This window comes from Drosophila arizonae, chromosome 2, assembly GCF_054131065.1.
Source record: "Drosophila arizonae isolate 15081-1271.41 chromosome 2, UAZ_ARI_1.0, whole genome shotgun sequence".
Lineage (NCBI taxonomy): Eukaryota > Metazoa > Arthropoda > Insecta > Diptera > Drosophilidae > Drosophila > Drosophila arizonae.
This window is the reverse complement of record NC_142922.1, coordinates 20609496-20628906: the sequence shown is the minus strand read 5'-3', so window position 1 is coordinate 20628906 and position 19411 is coordinate 20609496. Positions and strand designations below refer to the sequence as shown.

At 41.5% G+C, this 19411-nt stretch overlaps 11 protein-coding genes across 19 annotated transcripts; 4 read left to right on the top strand and 7 right to left on the bottom strand.

Moving 5' to 3' along the window:
• Positions 1-10: 10 nt before the first annotated feature.
• ohgt (E3 ubiquitin ligase component cereblon) lies at positions 11-2894 on the bottom strand. Of its 5 annotated transcripts, none has more exons than XM_089461836.1 (6): positions 2515-2894; positions 1920-2450; positions 1192-1858; positions 622-1124; positions 343-564; positions 11-269 (listed from the first exon to the last, which is right to left on the bottom strand). In XM_089461836.1, exons 1-6 carry the CDS (start codon positions 2534-2536, stop codon positions 241-243), a joined length of 1974 nt encoding a protein of 657 aa, XP_089317962.1. In that variant the 5' UTR covers positions 2537-2894; the 3' UTR covers positions 11-240. The 5 variants fall into 5 exon arrangements, with proteins under 5 accessions (XP_089317962.1, XP_017873346.1, XP_017873345.1 ...); XM_018017857.2 differs by having other exon boundaries at positions 11-564; positions 1192-1627; positions 1757-1858; XM_018017856.2 differs by having other exon boundaries at positions 11-564; positions 1920-2178; positions 2239-2450.
• LOC108620863 (uncharacterized) lies at positions 2880-4031 on the top strand. Of its 2 annotated transcripts, XM_089461842.1 has the most exons (4): positions 2880-3045; positions 3132-3242; positions 3359-3455; positions 3529-4031. In XM_089461842.1, the coding sequence occupies exons 1-4, from the start codon at positions 2932-2934 to the stop codon at positions 3936-3938; spliced, it is 732 nt and encodes a 243-aa protein (XP_089317968.1). In that variant the 5' UTR covers positions 2880-2931; the 3' UTR covers positions 3939-4031. The 2 variants fall into 2 exon arrangements, with proteins under 2 accessions (XP_089317968.1, XP_017873354.1); XM_018017865.2 differs by having other exon boundaries at positions 2966-3242.
• mtTFB2 (mitochondrial transcription factor B2) lies at positions 3969-5639 on the bottom strand. The gene is made up of 4 exons (XM_018017858.2): positions 5120-5639; positions 4919-5058; positions 4545-4861; positions 3969-4487 (listed from the first exon to the last, which is right to left on the bottom strand). Exons 1-4 carry the CDS (start codon positions 5637-5639, stop codon positions 4049-4051), a joined length of 1416 nt encoding a protein of 471 aa, XP_017873347.1. The 3' UTR covers positions 3969-4048.
• Positions 5640-5892: 253 nt separating this feature from the next.
• On the top strand, positions 5893-6745 carry LOC108620864 (NADH dehydrogenase [ubiquinone] 1 alpha subcomplex assembly factor 4). The gene is made up of 4 exons (XM_018017866.2): positions 5893-6037; positions 6103-6194; positions 6260-6482; positions 6536-6745. Exons 1-4 carry the CDS (start codon positions 5893-5895, stop codon positions 6652-6654), a joined length of 579 nt encoding a protein of 192 aa, XP_017873355.1. The 3' UTR covers positions 6655-6745.
• Positions 6645-8145, bottom strand: LOC108620861 (WD repeat-containing protein SL1-17). Its single transcript, XM_018017863.2, has 5 exons — positions 7989-8145; positions 7642-7933; positions 7340-7578; positions 7096-7283; positions 6645-7038 (listed from the first exon to the last, which is right to left on the bottom strand). The coding sequence occupies exons 1-5, from the start codon at positions 7989-7991 to the stop codon at positions 6765-6767; spliced, it is 996 nt and encodes a 331-aa protein (XP_017873352.1). The 5' UTR covers positions 7992-8145; the 3' UTR covers positions 6645-6764.
• Positions 8146-8279: 134 nt separating this feature from the next.
• awd (nucleoside diphosphate kinase) lies at positions 8280-9116 on the top strand. Its single transcript, XM_018017867.2, has 2 exons — positions 8280-8483; positions 8699-9116. Exons 1-2 carry the CDS (start codon positions 8292-8294, stop codon positions 9029-9031), a joined length of 525 nt encoding a protein of 174 aa, XP_017873356.2. The 5' UTR covers positions 8280-8291; the 3' UTR covers positions 9032-9116.
• LOC108613838 (uncharacterized) lies at positions 8331-9951 on the bottom strand. Its single transcript, XM_018007627.2, has 2 exons — positions 9302-9951; positions 8331-9245 (listed from the first exon to the last, which is right to left on the bottom strand). Exons 1-2 carry the CDS (start codon positions 9949-9951, stop codon positions 9131-9133), a joined length of 765 nt encoding a protein of 254 aa, XP_017863116.1. The 3' UTR covers positions 8331-9130.
• On the bottom strand, positions 9900-10644 carry Tbca (Tubulin binding cofactor A). Its single transcript, XM_018017874.2, has 2 exons — positions 10257-10644; positions 9900-10194 (listed from the first exon to the last, which is right to left on the bottom strand). The coding sequence occupies exons 1-2, from the start codon at positions 10463-10465 to the stop codon at positions 10071-10073; spliced, it is 333 nt and encodes a 110-aa protein (XP_017873363.1). The 5' UTR covers positions 10466-10644; the 3' UTR covers positions 9900-10070.
• A 212-nt stretch (positions 10645-10856) lies between these two features.
• Positions 10857-16596, bottom strand: eEF1alpha2 (eukaryotic translation elongation factor 1 alpha 2). 4 transcript variants are annotated; one of them, XM_089461839.1, is made up of 5 exons: positions 16449-16596; positions 14423-14478; positions 12735-13660; positions 12465-12670; positions 10857-12386 (listed from the first exon to the last, which is right to left on the bottom strand). In XM_089461839.1, exons 3-5 carry the CDS (start codon positions 13555-13557, stop codon positions 12027-12029), a joined length of 1389 nt encoding a protein of 462 aa, XP_089317965.1. In that variant the 5' UTR covers positions 13558-13660; positions 14423-14478; positions 16449-16596; the 3' UTR covers positions 10857-12026. The 4 variants fall into 4 exon arrangements, with proteins under 4 accessions (XP_089317965.1, XP_089317963.1, XP_089317964.1 ...); XM_089461837.1 differs by lacking the exon at positions 16449-16596 and adding an exon at positions 16196-16328; XM_089461838.1 differs by lacking the exon at positions 16449-16596 and adding an exon at positions 15943-16141.
• A 95-nt stretch (positions 16597-16691) lies between these two features.
• Positions 16692-17706, bottom strand: LOC108620862 (nucleolar protein 16). Its single transcript, XM_018017864.2, has 3 exons — positions 17480-17706; positions 17132-17422; positions 16692-17066 (listed from the first exon to the last, which is right to left on the bottom strand). The coding sequence occupies exons 1-3, from the start codon at positions 17575-17577 to the stop codon at positions 16826-16828; spliced, it is 630 nt and encodes a 209-aa protein (XP_017873353.1). The 5' UTR covers positions 17578-17706; the 3' UTR covers positions 16692-16825.
• Positions 17707-17729: 23 nt separating this feature from the next.
• CstF50 (cleavage stimulation factor subunit 1 Cst50) lies at positions 17730-19267 on the top strand. The gene is made up of 3 exons (XM_018017862.2): positions 17730-17890; positions 17949-18813; positions 18876-19267. Exons 1-3 carry the CDS (start codon positions 17820-17822, stop codon positions 19212-19214), a joined length of 1275 nt encoding a protein of 424 aa, XP_017873351.1. The 5' UTR covers positions 17730-17819; the 3' UTR covers positions 19215-19267.
• Positions 19268-19411: the final 144 nt, after the last annotated feature.

Here is a 19411-nt window from a genome sequence, read left to right as displayed (position 1 = left end):
CGCCAATGTCTTAAATATGAATTAGCTTTAATATAAGTTGGTAAATCAATCTTAATGTTTGCACGTGTACAATCCTGTCCATTACTGAAGACAATGACTTTTGCATTCCTAATGTATAAGTATTTAGACGAGATAGTGAAACGAACTTGAATGCTCTACATTTTAGCTTTAGAGATTATGCGGGTCCATCAGATCGTCGACGACGACGACAACAGCAACCACAGAAGCTGCCAATACGTTTCACCAGCCGCCAGTCTCATTCCAGTTCTCTAGAAACAAGGCGTAATAAATTGCGTACAACAAATCTGCTACCATGCGTTGGGGTACGTTCGCTGGCTTTACCAATGCGAACGCTGGATCCAGCCAGACCAAAGAACACTTTGGGGGCCAAATTGGGTTCAACTGCCTTAAACTCCCAGCCCACATGTTGTGCACAAAACTTGCATATAATAATATGCCACTGGTAGCCGGGGAACCAACTAAACTCGGTGGATGGCTCTCCGCTATAACCAATTGCATGCGCGATGACCCTATACACTGTGTTTGTCTCATGTATATATCCAGCTGGAATTAAAGTAAAACACATCAATTACAGATACATCCATCGATATATTAGCTAACCTGAATTGCAATATTGTGTTTGTACGCCATGCTTAGACATGGCAAATAGATCGGAGCAATAGGCCAGACTACTGTTGCAGTAACGGCAATAGAAGAGCGACTCGTGCTTCAAGGTGGTGCCAATAATCTGCAGTCTTATATTTACAGAATCTGTGAGAAACGTCAAGCGCATCATTTTTTCTGTGAGATGCAAATTGCGCACAAGCCAAAACGACAATTGTATGGGGCACTTTGGCATGGTATCTATTTTATGTATCTCCAGCTTTTGACGTGCCTTCTCCACAATGTGTTCAAATGAGTATTCTCCACAAGCCTCGACAGGCCAGGGCGTTGTGGTTAGTTGAAAACGACGAAATTTATCCTGCATGGATGGTATATCACGAAAACGATTCAAGGAGCCCATATCAATGCATTTGAGCGGCTCGGGCAGAAAGTACTCTGGCAATATTTTAACCTTGCTATAACACTTCATTGTCGGATTCCTTGCAATGTACTGGGGCGGCCTAAAGTAGAAATGTGAAGATTAACAAGAAAATATACCTAGCTCCAACATTTGCCTATTATTCTCACCCTTGTATATCATCGCAGTTGATGACGATGCGTTGCAAGGCGCGTGACTTGTAAAACACATGCTGGCGTCCACTCTCGCCTTTCTCATAGATCTGACAGGTGACGCCGTAGAGCTTGTGGGGGTTGTCGTCAGGCGGCTGCATCAGCGGAAAGCCAACGCCGAAGATCACACCATCTCGTCCGGTATCTTCGATTTCTTCGTCAATAATGTTGCCGTCGATCATGAAGGGCAGCACCTCGCCAGGGAAGAGTATATGCTGGTGCATGAATATCAGCATACGATGTGTGCTGCCCACTTCCAAGTAGTCCACGCCGGGAACACGATTCAGATTCGTACCGAAATATGAATGTTCTGCCGGCAGATTTGTGTCAAAACGTACTCCCTCTTCCATGTCAACGTCCAAGGGTGGCGGCGGCGATGCTTCGGATGTATCATCTGGAACAGTATTGATCACATCAGCGTTGTTAGCATCATCGCTCGCCCTGCCACGAATGCGATCCTGGCTAAAAACCATGCTACGCACGCGCTGTAAAAAGTTTTCACGTCGCAACAGTGTTGCAATACCTCCATCACGATTACGAGCCTGCGACACCAACATATCCACCGCTGAGCGGACACGATTCGCCGGTATCATCCAACGTGGCACTGCCTCCGCATCCGAGTCATCTGTATCAATGTTTAATAGGAAATACAATTAGATTTTGTCTTGTAATGACATCCGACTAACCTTCACTGCCTGGACTGTCCAGGGACATATCACTCCCGCTGTGCCTAGAGCTCATGCTAGCCCGACTTGGACTGTCATTGTTCACCAAGGCCTGTTCTGCTTGCTGTTCCGGTCCCTCCGCCTCCTCTTCAATCTCAGCGGGAGGAGTTGTGTTTGTGGCCACAGTTGGATTTTGCGGAACTGCACCCGTTCCAGCATCTTCCCTTAGTTGGTTGGCGCGGCGCATTAGCTCTGTGACATCGACCATCAGCTCACTCACCTCCTCGAACATATTATCCACTTCCTCAATCATATTCTCAAGCCTCGCACGACTACTCACATGCGCCGTTGTCTCGGCATGTATTGCACTAGCTCCAGCTTCAGCCCTAGTTCCATCCCCAGCCCCAGTTCCACCTCCGTTTCCGCTGCCTTGTGGAATTTCCTCGCCTTGTTCTAACTCAACATGCATTTCTGCTGCAGTTTCCGTTACCGTTGCCATAGCATTTGCATTTGTATTTGTGTTTCTGCTGGATGAGCTGGTCTCATCGATTTCTGCGCATTGAGCAAATTCACATTTATAAGTTTCCTTAACTACTTCAAATTTCTCTTTACCTACCTGCAGTCTCTTCATCATCCATTTTTGCGGATATTCAGTATAGTTTGTGTATGTTTGAACGTTGGAAAAATAAAACTTTTAGATTTTTCTGCTGCTTTCTGTGTTATTGATATGTATACAAAGATACAGCTGAAGGTATAATGACAGAGTTGCCAAGTATGCTACCACACCGAATGACAGCCTTTTTTTGGAATTTGTTTAGATACACCGCATTATTGTTAATTGAAGGGGATTGAAAAAATATAAAAAATTTAGCGATTATTTCAAAATAATATTGTGGTATTTTTATACAAACTGAACTTGTCCGTATGGTTTTAATTTTGCTAGCGGTGCGTAATTCTATACAGTAGGCTGTCAACTCTCGCGAGTAATAACTCTTTAACATTATCTTTAACATGTGTATTGAGTGAGTACTGAATGAATGGAGCTCAGCTTTGGAGCTATTTCTCTGTGCTCCCCAGCCTCAACTCAGTGTTATGCATTGTGCTGTTGCGAATGGACGTCGGATTCGAAATTTTACCAAAGTTCGAGGTTTCATAAAGCGTTCGCGCCAAAGCTCATTAACAGAGGCATTTTAATTTGCATAAAAAGTTAAAATAAAAACGAACATGTTCCAGTGGCACTTTGTGTTATTTTTTAGCTTATTCACGGTTATCATTGGATTAAGCTGTGCTCAAGTTGCTTATGTAGAGGATGCTGACATCGATAAGCAGAAAAGTAATCTGGAGGTAAGCGATCCAACAAGACCTCAACAGCTGATAAGACAAATAAAACTAGCATCAAACAAATGAGATTTAGACTCAACACACACTCTCTCTCCCTCTCTCTCTGCCTCTTACTCTAGGGTCGCAAGCCGCTATACTCGCCCGCTCGCTGCGCCCGCTACCAGCTTCTGTACCCTGGAGATCAGCTTAATGACTGGATATGCGATTGCGCACCAGGTATGTGTCCATTAATATAGCGATGACATAATATTAATAACAATTATATAAAATGTGTATTTTACATGACCAGCGGCTCTTTATCATCCAGAAAGCGATGCCTGTTATCCAGCATATAGGCAAGGGCCATGTAACGATAGCCAGATATTAGTATTGTACAAAGAGAAAGTTATACCCGAATGCGTTAATAATCCATGTCGGCAGGATGGCCATTTTCTGATACGCGACACATGCTTCGAGTTCGGCAGCATGAATCAAAGTAAAAATCCCTGTCCCAAAAAGGAATACACCTATGTGCTGGGCGTTAATCCAAGAACTCTCATGGTGGATTGTGTGCAGCTCTCGACTCAGCTGGAAACGCGCATATCCTTAGACGAGTCCAACAATTCAGTTGCTCCGCCAGAATACCACATTGACTTGGCGAAGAAATGTGGGCGCGGAAGCCGGCTATTTGCTCAAGGGCGCTGCACGGCTACTCCATGAAAGTGGGTCAGGTCAAGAAAATACTCAACATGAATTTAAAACATTTTAGCTTAAAGCAACAATAACAACTACTTAAATATGTACATGTGTAAATCCAGCTGTTATAGAATTTAAGTTGTTGATTTAGTTTTCCTACGAGTCTTTGGTGGCTCTGGAGCTGGCTCGCCGGTGGCCTCAAGTACTTCATCCACACCTTCGGTGCTAATGTCATCCTCTTCGACTAGATTAACACCATCCTCTATGCCTTGTTCATCGTTTACCGACTCCATCTTTAGCAATGTATTCTCCATGGAAGCAAGGAACGAACTCTCGCTATATTCAGGCCATTGGCGAAATTGTGCAAATAACGTGAGCATTTGACTTGGTGTCAGGTCGCCAAACTGCGTATATATATTAATGCCGGGATAATAGTCTCGTGTACTCATGGTGGTACTCTGCATCGAAAAGGGAGGCAAACGCTTGACAGATTCATCTTCGTAAATGGGCCTGACTCTTTCTGGAGCATTTTGATTGATTATCAGCCTTGGTCCACAGCCAGGTACCCATTTTCTAAAAGACATTTAACTAGTAAGTACACAACGTGCCAATGCTTTCCAGATTACTTACTCCAGATTAGGTATGATACGATTCCGTCGACTGACGAAATTTTGCTTTATAAAAAACCATAGGGCAGGTAGATCTTGAACTGGACATATTTCATGCAGATTACGACGAGGCACAAATTTAACCAAATACAAATACTCCGGATTGATTGACTTGACCTTGGCCAACTTACTGCTTTTAGACAGATTATAGTCGGCCTGCACGGGCAGGAAAGTCTCGCGAGGAACCTTGGCTATAAAACGATGCTCAAACAGTATTTGAAATAGCACCGAGGCTGAGCGATAGATTAGATAACCGATCTTGTTCGAGCAAGTCAGGTGCTGTAATAGGAAATTTAATAAGCAAATGAAATCAATATGGAGATCGTATATACTCACAATATAAATGGGCGGCGGCATTGCTAGAATCATCTCACAGCGACCCAAGTTGTAGAGGCTCATCTGGAATATCAGCGAATTGATCAGATGCTTGAAGAACGCATATGAACCCACGGCACCGAAAACCAGCATATTAATATCTGCAGAGGGAGCAAGATTTATATATATTTGCAATGTATTAGTCTAATCGAAATCTCTTACCGTCGTTGAATGAGGTTCGGGGCACATCGCTTAACATATCGAGCAGACGTGTCCCACTATCTATTTTATCCATATAAGCCAGCTTCCATAGAGCAATAAAATCACCATAACGGACCTTCACGCGATCCGGATACAATGCATGCAGTTCCTGTAGTCGCGGCATAAAGTATTCCATTGTTTCCATCAGAATGATCTTACGAAACTGTGTTTCCCGATCGAGTAAATGCCGCGTGAAATGACCCGGTCCGGGATTCAGCTCCATTACAGTATCACATTTGGTTTGCCGCAGATGCGGCTCCAAATAATCGTTGATCTGTTCGGCTATTTGCGCGTTGGCCACATACATGTGAGAAACGCTTTTCTGCTTCTTGCTCAGCAGCTTCTCTGGAAATTCGCCGCTATAACGTGCAACCCGCTCCGCCTGCACGGCCCGCTTGGATTTGGTGCTTTGATAGCAGATGCTCAGCCGTTGAATATTTCTCGCGTTGCACAGCGTGAAGCTGCGACGCAGGGACATCATTTTGTTAACTTTTCTGTTTTATAAATTAAATAATAAGTAATAGTAGCTCTTCTCTGCGGTGTACAAATGGTTTGTTTATGTTTACAGCATTCACTGCTCGAAGTCATTGTACAGCACTGTCTTTGCCTGTTTTACAGCACTGCTTTTGTTGGTTATGTTTACAAATTGCAACCAATTTCTCAATGCTTGATTGTTGTGGCAATAAGTCGATAATTTTAGTATAATTGTTAATTAAAATAAAAACAAACACGAAATGGGAAAAGTCATGTCTATGGTGGCTCGCAAGGCCAATCGATTTAATGTGGAGAATCGGGCACATCGCGTACTGGAACGCGAGAAGCCCACACCGGCACCAAAATACGAGTCGAATCTGCGTGACATGGAAAGAACTTTAGAGTGTAAGCTGTTTATGCAGCTGTAATAAAAGGTTTTACTAATATTGCTTTATTGCTTGGAATTTTAGTGGATCCCGACTTCGTGAGCAAACTAAACACAAAGGACGCCAGCTTAGATACACGACTAAAAGATGTTTATGTAACATCAAAGGATCAATTTGTGGGTTAAACGAGAGGCAAATATATCGCGAAATATATTAATTATAATCCAAATACTGTATTCAGATTCAACGAGTAGTGCAACGCCAAGGAGCTGACAGACCGCTACCATTGGACAGAACCACGCCGACTGACTTTGAGTATGGCTACATGGAACCAACGAAAGTATCAAGTGGACGTTGCACTTTACGACAGGCGATGCAGTTTATCAACGACCATCAGCAAGACTCCGAAGAGTGGACGGCCAGTAAAATAGCAGATCAATACAAGCTAAAGGAGCCGCATGTTGGTAGGTTTAAATATCTTAATCTTAAATATAAAGCTAATTGATTTAACTTACAGCAAATATTCTGTACTACTTCAAGACGTTTAACATCCATATACCTGACCAAAAGTATAAGGACAAATTGTTGACGCAATCTACTCAAAAACAGATTCAAGAAAAGCCAAGTACAGAATAAAATAGCAAAATTTATGTAGCGATTGAATCGACAGTCTCCATAGTTAAAATGCTTGTTATTAAATTAAACCTATATTTTATTGTACAAATTGCATTGACGCTTTTTCTGTATCACACGATAGCATTCGGTGGACAGTAATATATGTTCAATGACTTGTCTTCTGAAGCAGATATTACTTTATCGTTGCTCGGGCTGTACCGTACACCCCACACTTGGTCTGAGTGCTCGGTAAAGGTATGAATACATTTGCGCTCCGATGTATCCCAGATTTTAACGCTGCGATCACTAGACGAGCTGGCAAAGTGTTTGCCATCCTCCGAAAAGGATACACACAGCACCCAAGAGGCGTGGCCAGACAGTGTGCCTACCACATCGGAATGTGCACTAGAATTTTAAATAGATATTCAATAAACTCTGATTTACTAAAAGCCGACAACTTACACATCGTAGAGCTTCATGTGTCCATCGTCAGAACCCGTGAGCAGCATTTGTGAGTTTGGCGAGAAGCAGAGACTGCGTACAGGCATGGCATGACCCTCCAGAGTCTGGGCCACTTTGCCAGCAGCCACATCGAATATGGTAATGATGCCATCGATTGCACCGTTTGCAATGTATTTACCATCAGGACTCTACAATTTGGAATAATTTAATTTCTGTACAATTCTGAAATATCTCTGTTACCCACATATGCAATGCTTAACGTGTATTTGCCATTCTGGGCGTCCAGCACCTGTTCCGTTTTACCAGTCTCCACGCTGTACATTGAAATCTTGCCATCGTTAAGGCCAGATATGACATACTTGTTGCATGGCGAAAAGCCTACTGTCCACAAATCTACGGGGCCAAATGTTAGCATATGTTTCTTATCGCCCGTTTTGGCATCCCACAGGCACATGCTAGAGTCGAGCGAGCTGCTGGCAATGGCTGTCAAATCATATTTTCTGAATTAAAGCTTAAATAATAATTAAATGAGCTAGCGCTTCATACTTTGACCATCGGAGCTCACGGCAACAGAGACCACACCAAGGGCATGACCTTTTAACTTGTGTCGTAGTTCCAAGGTGTTATCTTCACGTATATCCCATACTTTGACCAGATCGTCCAGACCCCCGGTCACTATGAAATCCGTTGGTTTCTTCTCCTTTTTCTCAAAATTAAATGGATTCTCTTCCTCTTGTACGGCGCTGACATCTTCAGTTGCCGGCTCTGGGACGCGTCCCCAGGCGCATGCCCATAGCGCGTTGTCATGTGCATTCTCCTCTTTGTGCAACAATGAAAACTAAAGAATAATGTCATTTAGTTTAATATAATTACTTAATATTTAAAATATTTACCATTCTAAATAAAATCACTTAAAATTATTTTTTTGGAAATTTGAGTTTACGATAGAGATGGGTGAAATGTTCACAATAAATAAGAGCTACCGATATACTCAATTGAACAAGTTCCATGCGCTCAAAATCAAGTAATAAAATAATTTACATTAGCTATATTATATTTAATGACCAGTATAATTATACTATTATGTAATAGCTATAGCTTTAATTAACTTTAATACAAATTTAAATAATATAAACTTTTGCTTACACTAGTTGTTTGGTATATTCATGTTTTCCCAATATGGGCACACTTCACCAATGAAAAACTCAACACTGATGATTGGTTCGCTCTTGGCATTTTATTCCCTATTCTCATACGCAATGGCCGCCAACAAGGAACGCACTTTCATCATGGTGAAGCCCGATGGAGTCCAAAGAGGACTTGTCGGCAAAATCATCGAGCGTTTTGAGCAGAAGGGCTTCAAATTGGTAGCAATGAAGTTCATGTGGGTGAGTAAAGCCGGCAGCCTAATTGAATTAAGAAATCAATAAGTACGCGTGTTCAGTATTCGTGTTTAACCTCAACACGCGAACGGGTTACCCTTGCTAATATTGAAAATGACCGGTTGAGGTTATATTCTATATACGCATATAATTTTAGAGGTCATGAGGATGTTAGATATCCATTAGTATGATATTAATTTGTTCATCATATTTGATTACAGGCTCAAAAAGAATTGTTGGAGAAGCATTATGCTGATCTGTCTGCCCGTCCCTTCTTCCCCGGTTTGGTCAACTACATGAGCTCCGGTCCAGTGGTTCCCATGGTGTGGGAGGGTTTAAATGTGGTCAAGACCGGCCGTCAAATGTTGGGCGCTACCAACCCAGCTGACTCCTTGCCCGGCACCATCCGTGGTGATTTCTGTATTCAAGTCGGCCGCAATATCATCCACGGCTCCGACGCTGTTGAATCAGCCGAAAAGGAGATCGCTCTCTGGTTCAACGAAAAGGAGCTTGTCACCTGGACCCCAGCAGCCAAGGACTGGATTTACGAATAGATTCCAAATGCAATCTGTTTGCTACTCACTAGGGCCTAATGCAGTTCTTTTAAAGAATAAAAATTCCACATTATATACATATTAATATTTGTTCATATTTTATTCGCACAAGTATTTGGCCCAATCAGCTGATGGCTTTTCCCCAGGCAATACCCATCCGTGTGGTATGCTGCTGCCAACTTTGCCTGAGCTTATATACGAGTCCCATATTGCACTGCAAAATGAATTTATATATTAAGGTGACCATCTGAAGCTAATAAGCAAGCTTACCGCCATTCCACAAATTGCGGATTATGTATATTGCGTCGACTCTTTAATGATCCCTGTTTTAAGAGTACTGAAGAGATTCCAAATATAGCTTTGGACCATTGCGCCTCACAGTTGGTGGGCATTTCTTGATTGATCGCATTAATGCTCTCCTGCTGCACACGCCGCCAAACTGTTCGCATTCTGACTAGTTTTTCACTCAAGTTGCCCTTGCCGCCACGCGCCTTGTACAATCTCTCCAGCAAGTCTAATGTGTACAGAATGTTGGACGAATCGTGATGTTTTTTTAGCGTTATATGTTCGGCTTGCTTAGGAGCTTTCAAGTTTTCCTCATCGGCGGCATTCACTGTGGGTAGTGATTCGGTTACTTTAGCTGATTTGGAAATGGGCCTATTGAGCTTTATTTGCCGCTTGAGCTTCTTTTTGGTCCTTTGGCGTCTTTGTTTACGCTGCAATTGAGTCCGAGCTAGTTTCTCGCAGGGTATTTCTGATAGTTCCGCTAATAAATTTGTGGTTTGTCTTTCCAATTGGCGAGATTGCTCCAAATCGAAACCGTTTGGTGACGCATTGCTTGCCGCTTCCAATAATTGTAAATTGTCAATGACATTATTAACTTTTGCCTTTATTTCGCTTAGTTTGAGGCCTTGCGGCATATTTGATATTAGTGTTGGTTAACGTTGCAAAATACATATAAATATATTAAGAGTGGGTAGCTTAGTAAAAAGCAAATACAGGGAAGAATGTGGTTGGCGGCATCGGAGCAGCTGATGGTCTATGCTTTAAGAATAGCTTCTGCCTCACTTAACATCTCGGCTGCCTTTGTGTATTCCTCTGTTTCTTTGAGATCCTGCTCATCCTGCAGAAATTTTTGCAACAGTTCAAATTCCTTTTGTAGCCTATGAAAATTAAAGCATATTTAGTATTGACTAAAGCTGAATGGTGTATTTTAATGACTCACCTTCGCTTTGAGTCTGGTAACATCATCTGACATTCCTGTATCACCTCTTCTTGCTTGCGTAGTACATGTTCATCAGCGCCGTCTGTTTTGAATTTATCAAGACGAGCAAACTCTGTTTTCACTTCCTTCTCATAAACAGTCTTCTCCTTTGCCAGGCGCTTGACAACACCCGTTTTTATAACTAGCTGCCTTAAGCGTGGATCAGCCATATCTGTGATTATATTGATTTCTAAGTACTCGTACAGCTATAAATGCTATATTGTTGTCAATATAAAATGTAGCCTTCGAATTTTTTATTTAATTTAATTTATCGAAATTTTCAGCACAGCCGGTTGAGCTTTGCTGCTTTGTTGTTTATAAATGCCGCCTGTGAGTCAGATGACAGAGTTGCCACACTATTCACTAAATTCACGAGTTCCAGTTCCGAAAATCAATCGGCTATGAAATAAGCTCAGTTCGTGAAGTGAACACATGTTCGTGCAATAGATTCGACTACGGGTACACCGCTGAACAGACTTTGTAATACCCTGCGATAACTAACAAGTATTCTTTCATTTAAGCTACAGCTCAAAAAATAGGAAATAAAATAAAAACTATGTATTCTTTGTTGTATTTTACGGTTAAGCATTCTTTATTTTTATTTTCTCAATTCATACATTAAAAGATCATTTTATGTTTGTTTATTAAGCAACATTTTCTGTATCCATGAATTGTTTTCTGTTGAGGGTTACAATTATAAGTTTCATAGTAACGACAATGAATGCACTATGTATGTAAGTACGCATATGCTTGTTATGTGGTTAATCGTTTATGAGAAACATTTGATTAGAGTATGCAAAATGCCAAATGAGGCTCAATAGAACATTTAGAATGTTTACAAAACCGCACATGATTATGTATTTATGAATATTATTTTTGTAATACTTCTTAAGCATTTGTCTTTTTTGTTTTGTTTTCTTCTGGGAAAAATTTTGAATTCATTGCGAATGTAGTCTTAATTTTTTTGTTTTTTTGTTTTTTTGTTTTTTTTTTTTTTTAAGTTTTAAGGTTGGTAAGATGCAGAGTGGTTTAAAACTATATTCTGAAAATTACTTTTATAATATATAGATTTTAAATCGAATGCCTCCGACTGACTTATCAAAAGTATAAAAAGTGTTTAAAATCCATTGATTGAAATTATGGCGTATGTGATAAATGAGGAGCAAGTAGAGAGGGTGGTGTATAGAGGGTGCCGGGCTAGCAGCAAACTCCAGTGGCGAATAGATTCCGATCATTATTATGATGCTGAATGTGGGACTGTTTCCTGCGAAACGATTTGCGGTGGCGAAACAAGTTTAGATAGCTAGAGTATATGATAATTATGAATATGATGGCGATAGATTTTGCGTACGCGTGGGGAAATGATTCTAGGTGACCAATGTGTCCATTCGTCTGGGCCTCGTTACGTACAGCGAAGTTGGCTCGAACCATTGTTTCTGGCATTGCCTCACTACTAATTGTGTGTGTGCTTGTAATAAATTGCAATAGTTCTTCAAGTTTATATAATATATGAATGCAGTGGTTAATAGTTGTAGTCGATGAAGTTTTATACGCCATGGACTTTGTGCCAAGCCCTTGCATCGGTTTTGCTCGTCTATGATGAGTAGATACTATAAATTTTAAGTGTGTTGTTGCTTTTGCCGTTTGCTGTTTGAGTGTTTGAGTGTTGTTGTTTTGGTTGTTGTTATTGTTTATGTTGTTATTTGAATTACAAGTCTGCTGACACCCTAGTTATTTCTTCTTCTGTGCCTTCTCAGCGGCTTTTGTTACTTTGCCCGAGGTCGTTTCTTTAAAGTTCACCGATTTGATGACACCGACCGCTACAGTTTGACGCATATCGCGCACTGCGAATCGTCCCAGCGGCGGAAATTCTTGGAAGCTTTCGACGCACAACGGCTTAGTGGGTACCAGCAATATGATGGCCGCATCGCCAGATTTGATGGCCTTCGGTTCGGTCTCGGTGGTCTTGCCCGTACGACGATCGCACTTCTCCTTGATCTCAGAAAACTTGCATGCGATATGTGCCGTGTGGCAATCCAATACAGGGGTATACCCATTGGCAATCTGCCCAGGATGATTGAGCACAATTACCTGTACAGAAAAAAGAATTTATTATTACAAATGAATGAATTCAATTTCTGTTCCAATCTCAATCAAATCAACACCCACCTGAGCAGTAAAATCGGCCGCGCCTCGTGGTGGATTGTTCTTCGAATCGCCAGCCACGTAGCCACGACGCAACTCCTTAACCGAGACGTTCTTAACATTGAAGCCGACATTGTCGCCCGGCATAGCCTCGGTCAATGCCTCGTGATGCATCTCCACGGACTTGACTTCAGTAACCAGATTAACAGGAGCAAAGTTTACCACCATGCCTGAAACCGAACAGCAAAAGTATAAGTCTATGAAATTATAAATTAATTTGAATGATTTTCTCACCTGGCTTGAGAACTCCAGTCTCCACACGACCAACTGGTACTGTGCCTATGCCACCGATCTTGTAGACATCCTGCAGAGGCAGGCGCAGCGGTTTGTCAGTGGGCCGCTGGGGCGGCATAATCGCGTCCAGCGCGTCAATCAAGCACTTGCCCTCCGTCTTGCCCTCCTTGCGTTCGACGGTCCAGCCCTTGAACCAGGGCATCTTCTCGGATGCCTCAAGCATGTTATCCCCATGCCAGCCCGAAATGGGCACAAACGCGACCGATGCCGGATTGTAGCCAATCTTCTTGATGTACGAGGAGACTTCCTTTTTGATTTCCTCATAGCGTGTCTCGCTATAGGGTGGCTCCGTCGAATCCATCTTGTTGACGCCCACAATCAGCTGCTTAACGCCCAACGTGAAGGCCAACAGCGCATGCTCACGCGTCTGGCCGTTCTTCGAGATGCCAGCCTCAAATTCACCAGTGCCGGCAGCTACAATCAGCACAGCACAATCGGCTTGCGAAGTGCCGGTAATCATGTTCTTGATGAAATCCCTGTGACCGGGCGCATCAATGATGGTCACATAATACTTAGCCGTCTCGAATTTCCACAAGGCAATATCAATGGTGATGCCGCGCTCGCGCTCAGCCTTCAGTTTGTCGAGCACCCAGGCATACTTGAACGAGCCCTTTCCCATCTCCTGGGCCTCCTTCTCGAACTTCTCAATTGTACGCTTATCGATTCCGCCGCATTTGTAAATCAAATGTCCAGTGGTGGTCGACTTGCCCGAATCTACGTGGCCAATCACAACGATGTTAATATGAATCTTCTCCTTGCCCATGGTGCTGCTACGTAATCAACGACGCGATAAATCTCTGGAGTCTCTAAGTTTCAAAAATCTTATTTTTCCTTCCTTTTTTAGTTTTTGTAGTTTTTGATACAACCTGCATGGCAAACGACATACACATATATAAATATGTAGACTCATGTACATATATATCAAATTTGGAGCGTAGGTGTCATAGAGAAACAGAGAAAGACAGAGAGAGTGTGGGAGAGAGAAAAAGCAAAGGCGTGTGCTATAAGAACACGAATGAGCATAGCCAGGACCTGCATATGTATAAACGCATGTACATACATATGTATGTATTTATTTATAAGTATGGCTAAGGTGTGGGCGTGAAAGTGGGCGCGACTCTGTTCGCGGTGTAGAGACAAATGCTGCCGCTGCTGCAGCTATGCTCCTGCATATTCGATAAAGAGGACACTTGAATTTTGCATTTTAATTTAATTTATGTACTTAAGAAAAAGCTACAAATATTCTGAAAGCTTCTACTTTTAAAAACTTAAATAAAAAATAATATAATTTTTTTTTAGAAAACACAATTTTTGACAAATGATCCAATAAATTTATACAAAAATCGCACATCATCTTATCATTTTTTTGTAAGAGCTTTTTAAGTAAAATAATATTTGTATTATAAATTTCTTTTATAAAATAAAATGTATTTTTCATATAGAACAAGTTGCAATATGAAAAAAAATACAGACCAGAAATAGGTGCTGAACAATTAACCGGCTTTTAAGACGGCCCAGTAAATATACATATGTATTTACCATTATACATTTATGTAAATGTGTATATGTATATTATATCTACATGGACAAAAATTACAAAAATAAACATTAATCTAGGTAAAACTTACCAGAAAATTGGTTTAAATGTAACTTCCTGCTCACAGACGCTTCAATTGGCGATGCACTGAAAAAAAAGGACAGGTGAGCTGTATTAACTAGTATTTCACAATAATATCAAATTTATAGTTTTATATGCTAAGCACACTGAATGAGCATGTTTTAATATTTGTGACATTATTTATTTATGAGTTCCATATATAGATATTACCAATTGAGGACGACACACGTCTGTACGTTAGTCAATCGCGGAAAATCTGGACACAATAAGTATGCAAGCAGAGTCTCAATGGTTGAAACGAAAAATCAATAATGAACCCAGACAAACGACGAGAGCTTCTGGAGCTGAAAAGCGAGACTGAGCCGAACGGCGACGTTGCCGAATGCACTCCCCAAAGGCCCCACTAATACAACACACCAAGCCCACCAGCCCACCTGGGGCATTTCAATAATATCCAGTCTACGGGCTGCCGCAAAAAAAAAATACAGGTGGCAACCCATGAATAGCTCCTACTGACAATACCTTTGTTGTAGCACAAGAATAATTTAACAACAATTATAACTCAATTTATTTCAAGAGGCAGCGTGAAGTAGGAGAAGGAGTGGGAAGAGGTGGTGAAAATCAATGTTGGTGGCAAAGAGCGACTGCAACGGTATTTGTAGCTTTTGCTCATCGCCGGCATTTGCGGCATTCGTGTGCTCTTTTCTCCGCTCACGAGTCGAAAGGGTGAAAAATTGCACACAAACACACACACACTACATACATATGAATGTATGCACAACTAGCACACGCATATAGAGCCATAAATGCCGCTGCTTCGGGTTGCACTTGCTCATCGTTTCCGTTGGTCTGCGTCGTCTTGGATAAACTTGCAAAAACAACAAGGAGACAAATATGCATACATACATGCGGATGGTGTGTGTGTGTGTGCTTTGGCTCTTTAGCGTGATTTATTTTCTAGCCTAGAAACAATTTTTACTTGCGCTTTTTCTTTAGATATTTTTAACGACACATGTATGTACATACATGTGTGCATGTGTATATTCATTGGCACACAAGTGCAAATTTAAAAAAAAAAAAAAAGATGAAGAATAACCTTAAAGGGAAATGTAAAAATACTTTGCAGTCGGTCTCTTTCACCCAGCAGTACTGTAACGGAATTGCACACAAATCTCAAGAAATACACATACATACATACATATTTGTATGTATGGAGCACTTTAAATTTGGCAACATAACTGTGTAGCAAGCATACACACACACACACAAATACATGAGCAACTGCAGACTTCTACAGGCACGGCCGCCATTTTGGAATTTACCAGAGCGCTGGGCATACAAATACATATGTATGTACATATATACATGTTTATGTATGAATGTACATACAAATATGTGTGCAAAAATGTCCGTTAGGTAGAAAAATTCTATTCACTGATTTTGCTGTGCAAATTCCATAATATCAATGTTTGTTATTTTTGTTAATAATCCAATTTGTACGCATGAACACGGATACCGTTATATACATACATACAAACATAGTCAAGCATGCACACACGTATTATGCAAAACCTGACAGTCGAATCACCGGCCGGTAAACGCACGAAATTTAAGCTTCCTTTTACTCTTGATACGGCTCGAAATACGCATCAATAATAAACATTTGAATGAACACTAGCACTTTTCAGTCATTTAACACACAAATTATTAATCGATGGTTATTAGTGAAAACGTTATTTAAGGATTTTAAGAAAGCTGCACGGACCTCTGTACGTGCACTTACCTCGAAACCAGAAAACGGAAAGACCGAAATCAGCAGAAGCAGCCAGTCGGTAGACGAAGAGACCGAAACCCGACAACCGATGCACGATGATGCAACAGCGAATGACAGACAGAGTAGCCAACCCACTGGGGCAAGGGATAGATATGGGATGGCAAATTGAAAATTGCGGGCAATTTTAACAGTCAATGCTAATTGACAGCACAATGCATGTGTGGTTAGCGCAGCAAGAAGAAGAGATTATGCGAGAGCTTACCGTTAGCTAAATGTGGCTGTCAGCTGTTCGATTTTTGGTATGCAGTGCGATGGTAGATACACTTGATTACAGCTCATACCTTAATTATTCTCATACTCAATTTAATTAGAGGGCTTGTATAATTACTTGACTAAAATATTAAAAATTATGTCTAGCACACGCCAGAAAGGTTAGACACTTGAATTTTGTATAATGAAAGGATATTTATGGAAAACGCCGTATAAATTAAATATTCACAGTCTGTTTAAATTAGTCAGTGTAATTTTCTTTAATATAGGCTAAACAAAAAATCGTCTCTGTCTGACTATTTTTTTAAAATTTTGTATATGTTATCTGTTCTATATATATATTATATTCTATATTCTATACATTGACAGTTATTTCCATTCACTGTCCGACTCGTATTCTGGCCAATCTGGTTTAGCATTTATGGGAAGTTTGTTCTTCTCCAGGTATTCATTAAATTGCTCTGGTATAGACATAAATCTGCGTATTTTCAAGCGGAATTGCCTCCACGTCCACTGACCATGATTACGACGATCTGACACCATGGCCTTATAGTTGAACTTGTGCTTATTAAGAAAATATGACAGTTCCTTTACCACTCCCTTTGGTAACCTATAAATATATGGTATGTAAGGTAAATAGTACAGCGCGTACCATATTTTACACCAGATGCATACCTGAACTCTGGATCAGCTCTTCGATCAATTGCCATCTGCTCCAGCTCTTGAACGACGTGCCCCCGCTTTGGTTTGGGGGTCTCTGTTTTGTCTTTCTTAGAACCCAGAATGGCCATTTCGTCGTCGTCTAACGCCTCCTCAGTAAAGCCATTTACAATTTTAACTGCCTCCAGCCTTTCGCGTTTGTAATTTGGTACGCCCACCGCCTTGTTTGGATCACGGGCCAAGCCCATTTCACTGAAATTGGTGCCCACGCGTTTTCCTTCCAGCCACATTTTCTTCATCTCTGGGCTGTAAAGCGCGCATGTAAAGTTTTGAATGTCAACAGTCGCGTGGCAGCATACTTACTCCTTGATTTTTCCAGTGTTTTTCCTTGTTTTATTCATTGTTTTCCGATTGACATTGTAGCGGTAACGCTTACGCACATGATTCTTGCGAATTTTCATTTTTTGTTTGTTAAATTGTTAAAACTGAACGCTATGAAAACAAAACAATTGCACGTGTTGCAGCTGTGGGCTATCGAAATAGTTAGATATCGGATTTAGGATTGCGGCACGATATTTAATTTGTGATCTAGAAATACATATCGATAGAAATCGAAAAGCACGACGAGCAAACGCCGGCAAATGTCGATATGGCGATGTTTTGATATTTTCGTTCATCACTAATTTTATATTTATAAGGAAAGATGCGCGACGAAATTTTGGATCCGAATAATTTGGTTAAAAACCGGGAAATATTATACCGGTTAATGATAAGGTAAGCTTAAACCGATTGCTTATAAGCCGCATTGCTTATTAATGTTTTTCATGTGCAGCCAGTTAATGTACGATGGCTTGGAGAAATTTGCTATGGAGCTGTCCATGCTAGTCAAGGCTGATCAGTGTGCCCCAAGCGAGCGCCTGCTTCATGTCATGATCTCTGGCATGCAGTCAATGTCTGATAAGGATAAAACCAACACGGATGATGTGCTGCCAGGTATTGATCTAGAATTCGAGCCAGAAGCGTCAGCATTGGCTCCCGAGCCGCATTCCTATGAAACCGCTTATGTGACCTCACATAAGCAGGCTTGTCGTGCCGGTGCCTTCAGCTTTGATGGTTCCTTGGTCGCCACGGGCAGTGTGGATGCCAGTATTAAGATATTGGATGTGGAGCGCATGTTGGCAAAATCAGCTCCAGAGGACATTGAGCCCGGACGTGAGCAACAAGGTCATCCAGTAATACGCACGCTCTACGATCACACAGATGAGGTGTCGTATCTAGAGTTTCATCCCAAGGAGCACATTCTGGCATCAGCATCGCGCGATGGTACTGTCAAACTCTTCGACATTGCCAAGCCGTCAGTGAAGAAGGCGCACAAAGTGCTCACCGATTGCGAGCCAGTACTATGCGTATCCTTTCATCCAACTGGCGACTACATAGCAATTGGCACAGAGCATCATGTGCTGCGTATTTACGATGTGCATACAACACAGTGCTTTGTTAGCGCCATTCCATCGCAACAGCACAAGGCGGGCGTCACCTGCGTCAAATATTCGCCCACAGCAAAGCTCTATGCGACAGGCAGCTTTGATGGTGACATAAAAATCTGGGATGGCATCAGCGGACGTTGCATCAATACCATTGCTGAAGCGCACAGTGGAGCAGCCATTTGCTCCTTGCAGTTTACGCGAAACGGAAAAGTAAGTTCATAATGCGGCCATAGATAATTTGCTATCATATTATATAACCATCTTTCCTTTAGTATTTGCTTTCATCTGGCATGGATTCGATTGTATATCTGTGGGAGCTTTGTACCAGTCGACCCATACAAACGTATACGGGCGCTGGCACCACCGGCAAGCAGGAGCATCAAGCGGAAGCTGTTTTCAATCACACCGAGGACTATGTTCTGTTCCCTGATGAAGCGACCACGTCCTTATGTTCGTGGAACTCACGAAATGGCTGTCGCCTCACTCTCAACTCTCTGGGTCACAACGGACCTGTGCGCTACATAACCCATTCACCCAACGCGCCAGCTTTTCTCACCTGCTCCGATGATTTCCGTGCACGTTTCTGGTATCGTCGTGCCAATAATCAATAATTGTTAGATAAAGATTTTAATAATTAATAAATAAAATAAGTGACAAATATTAATATATTATTTCATTTATTTTTTAATTTTTGTCAGCTTCTATAAATGCTGCAGCAAGTGTGACCCTCATAAGCATGCTACACATTTATGCATTTGTTTCTATCTTCCAATAGATGGCGCCAGCAAGGAATTTGTTTATTTTCTTT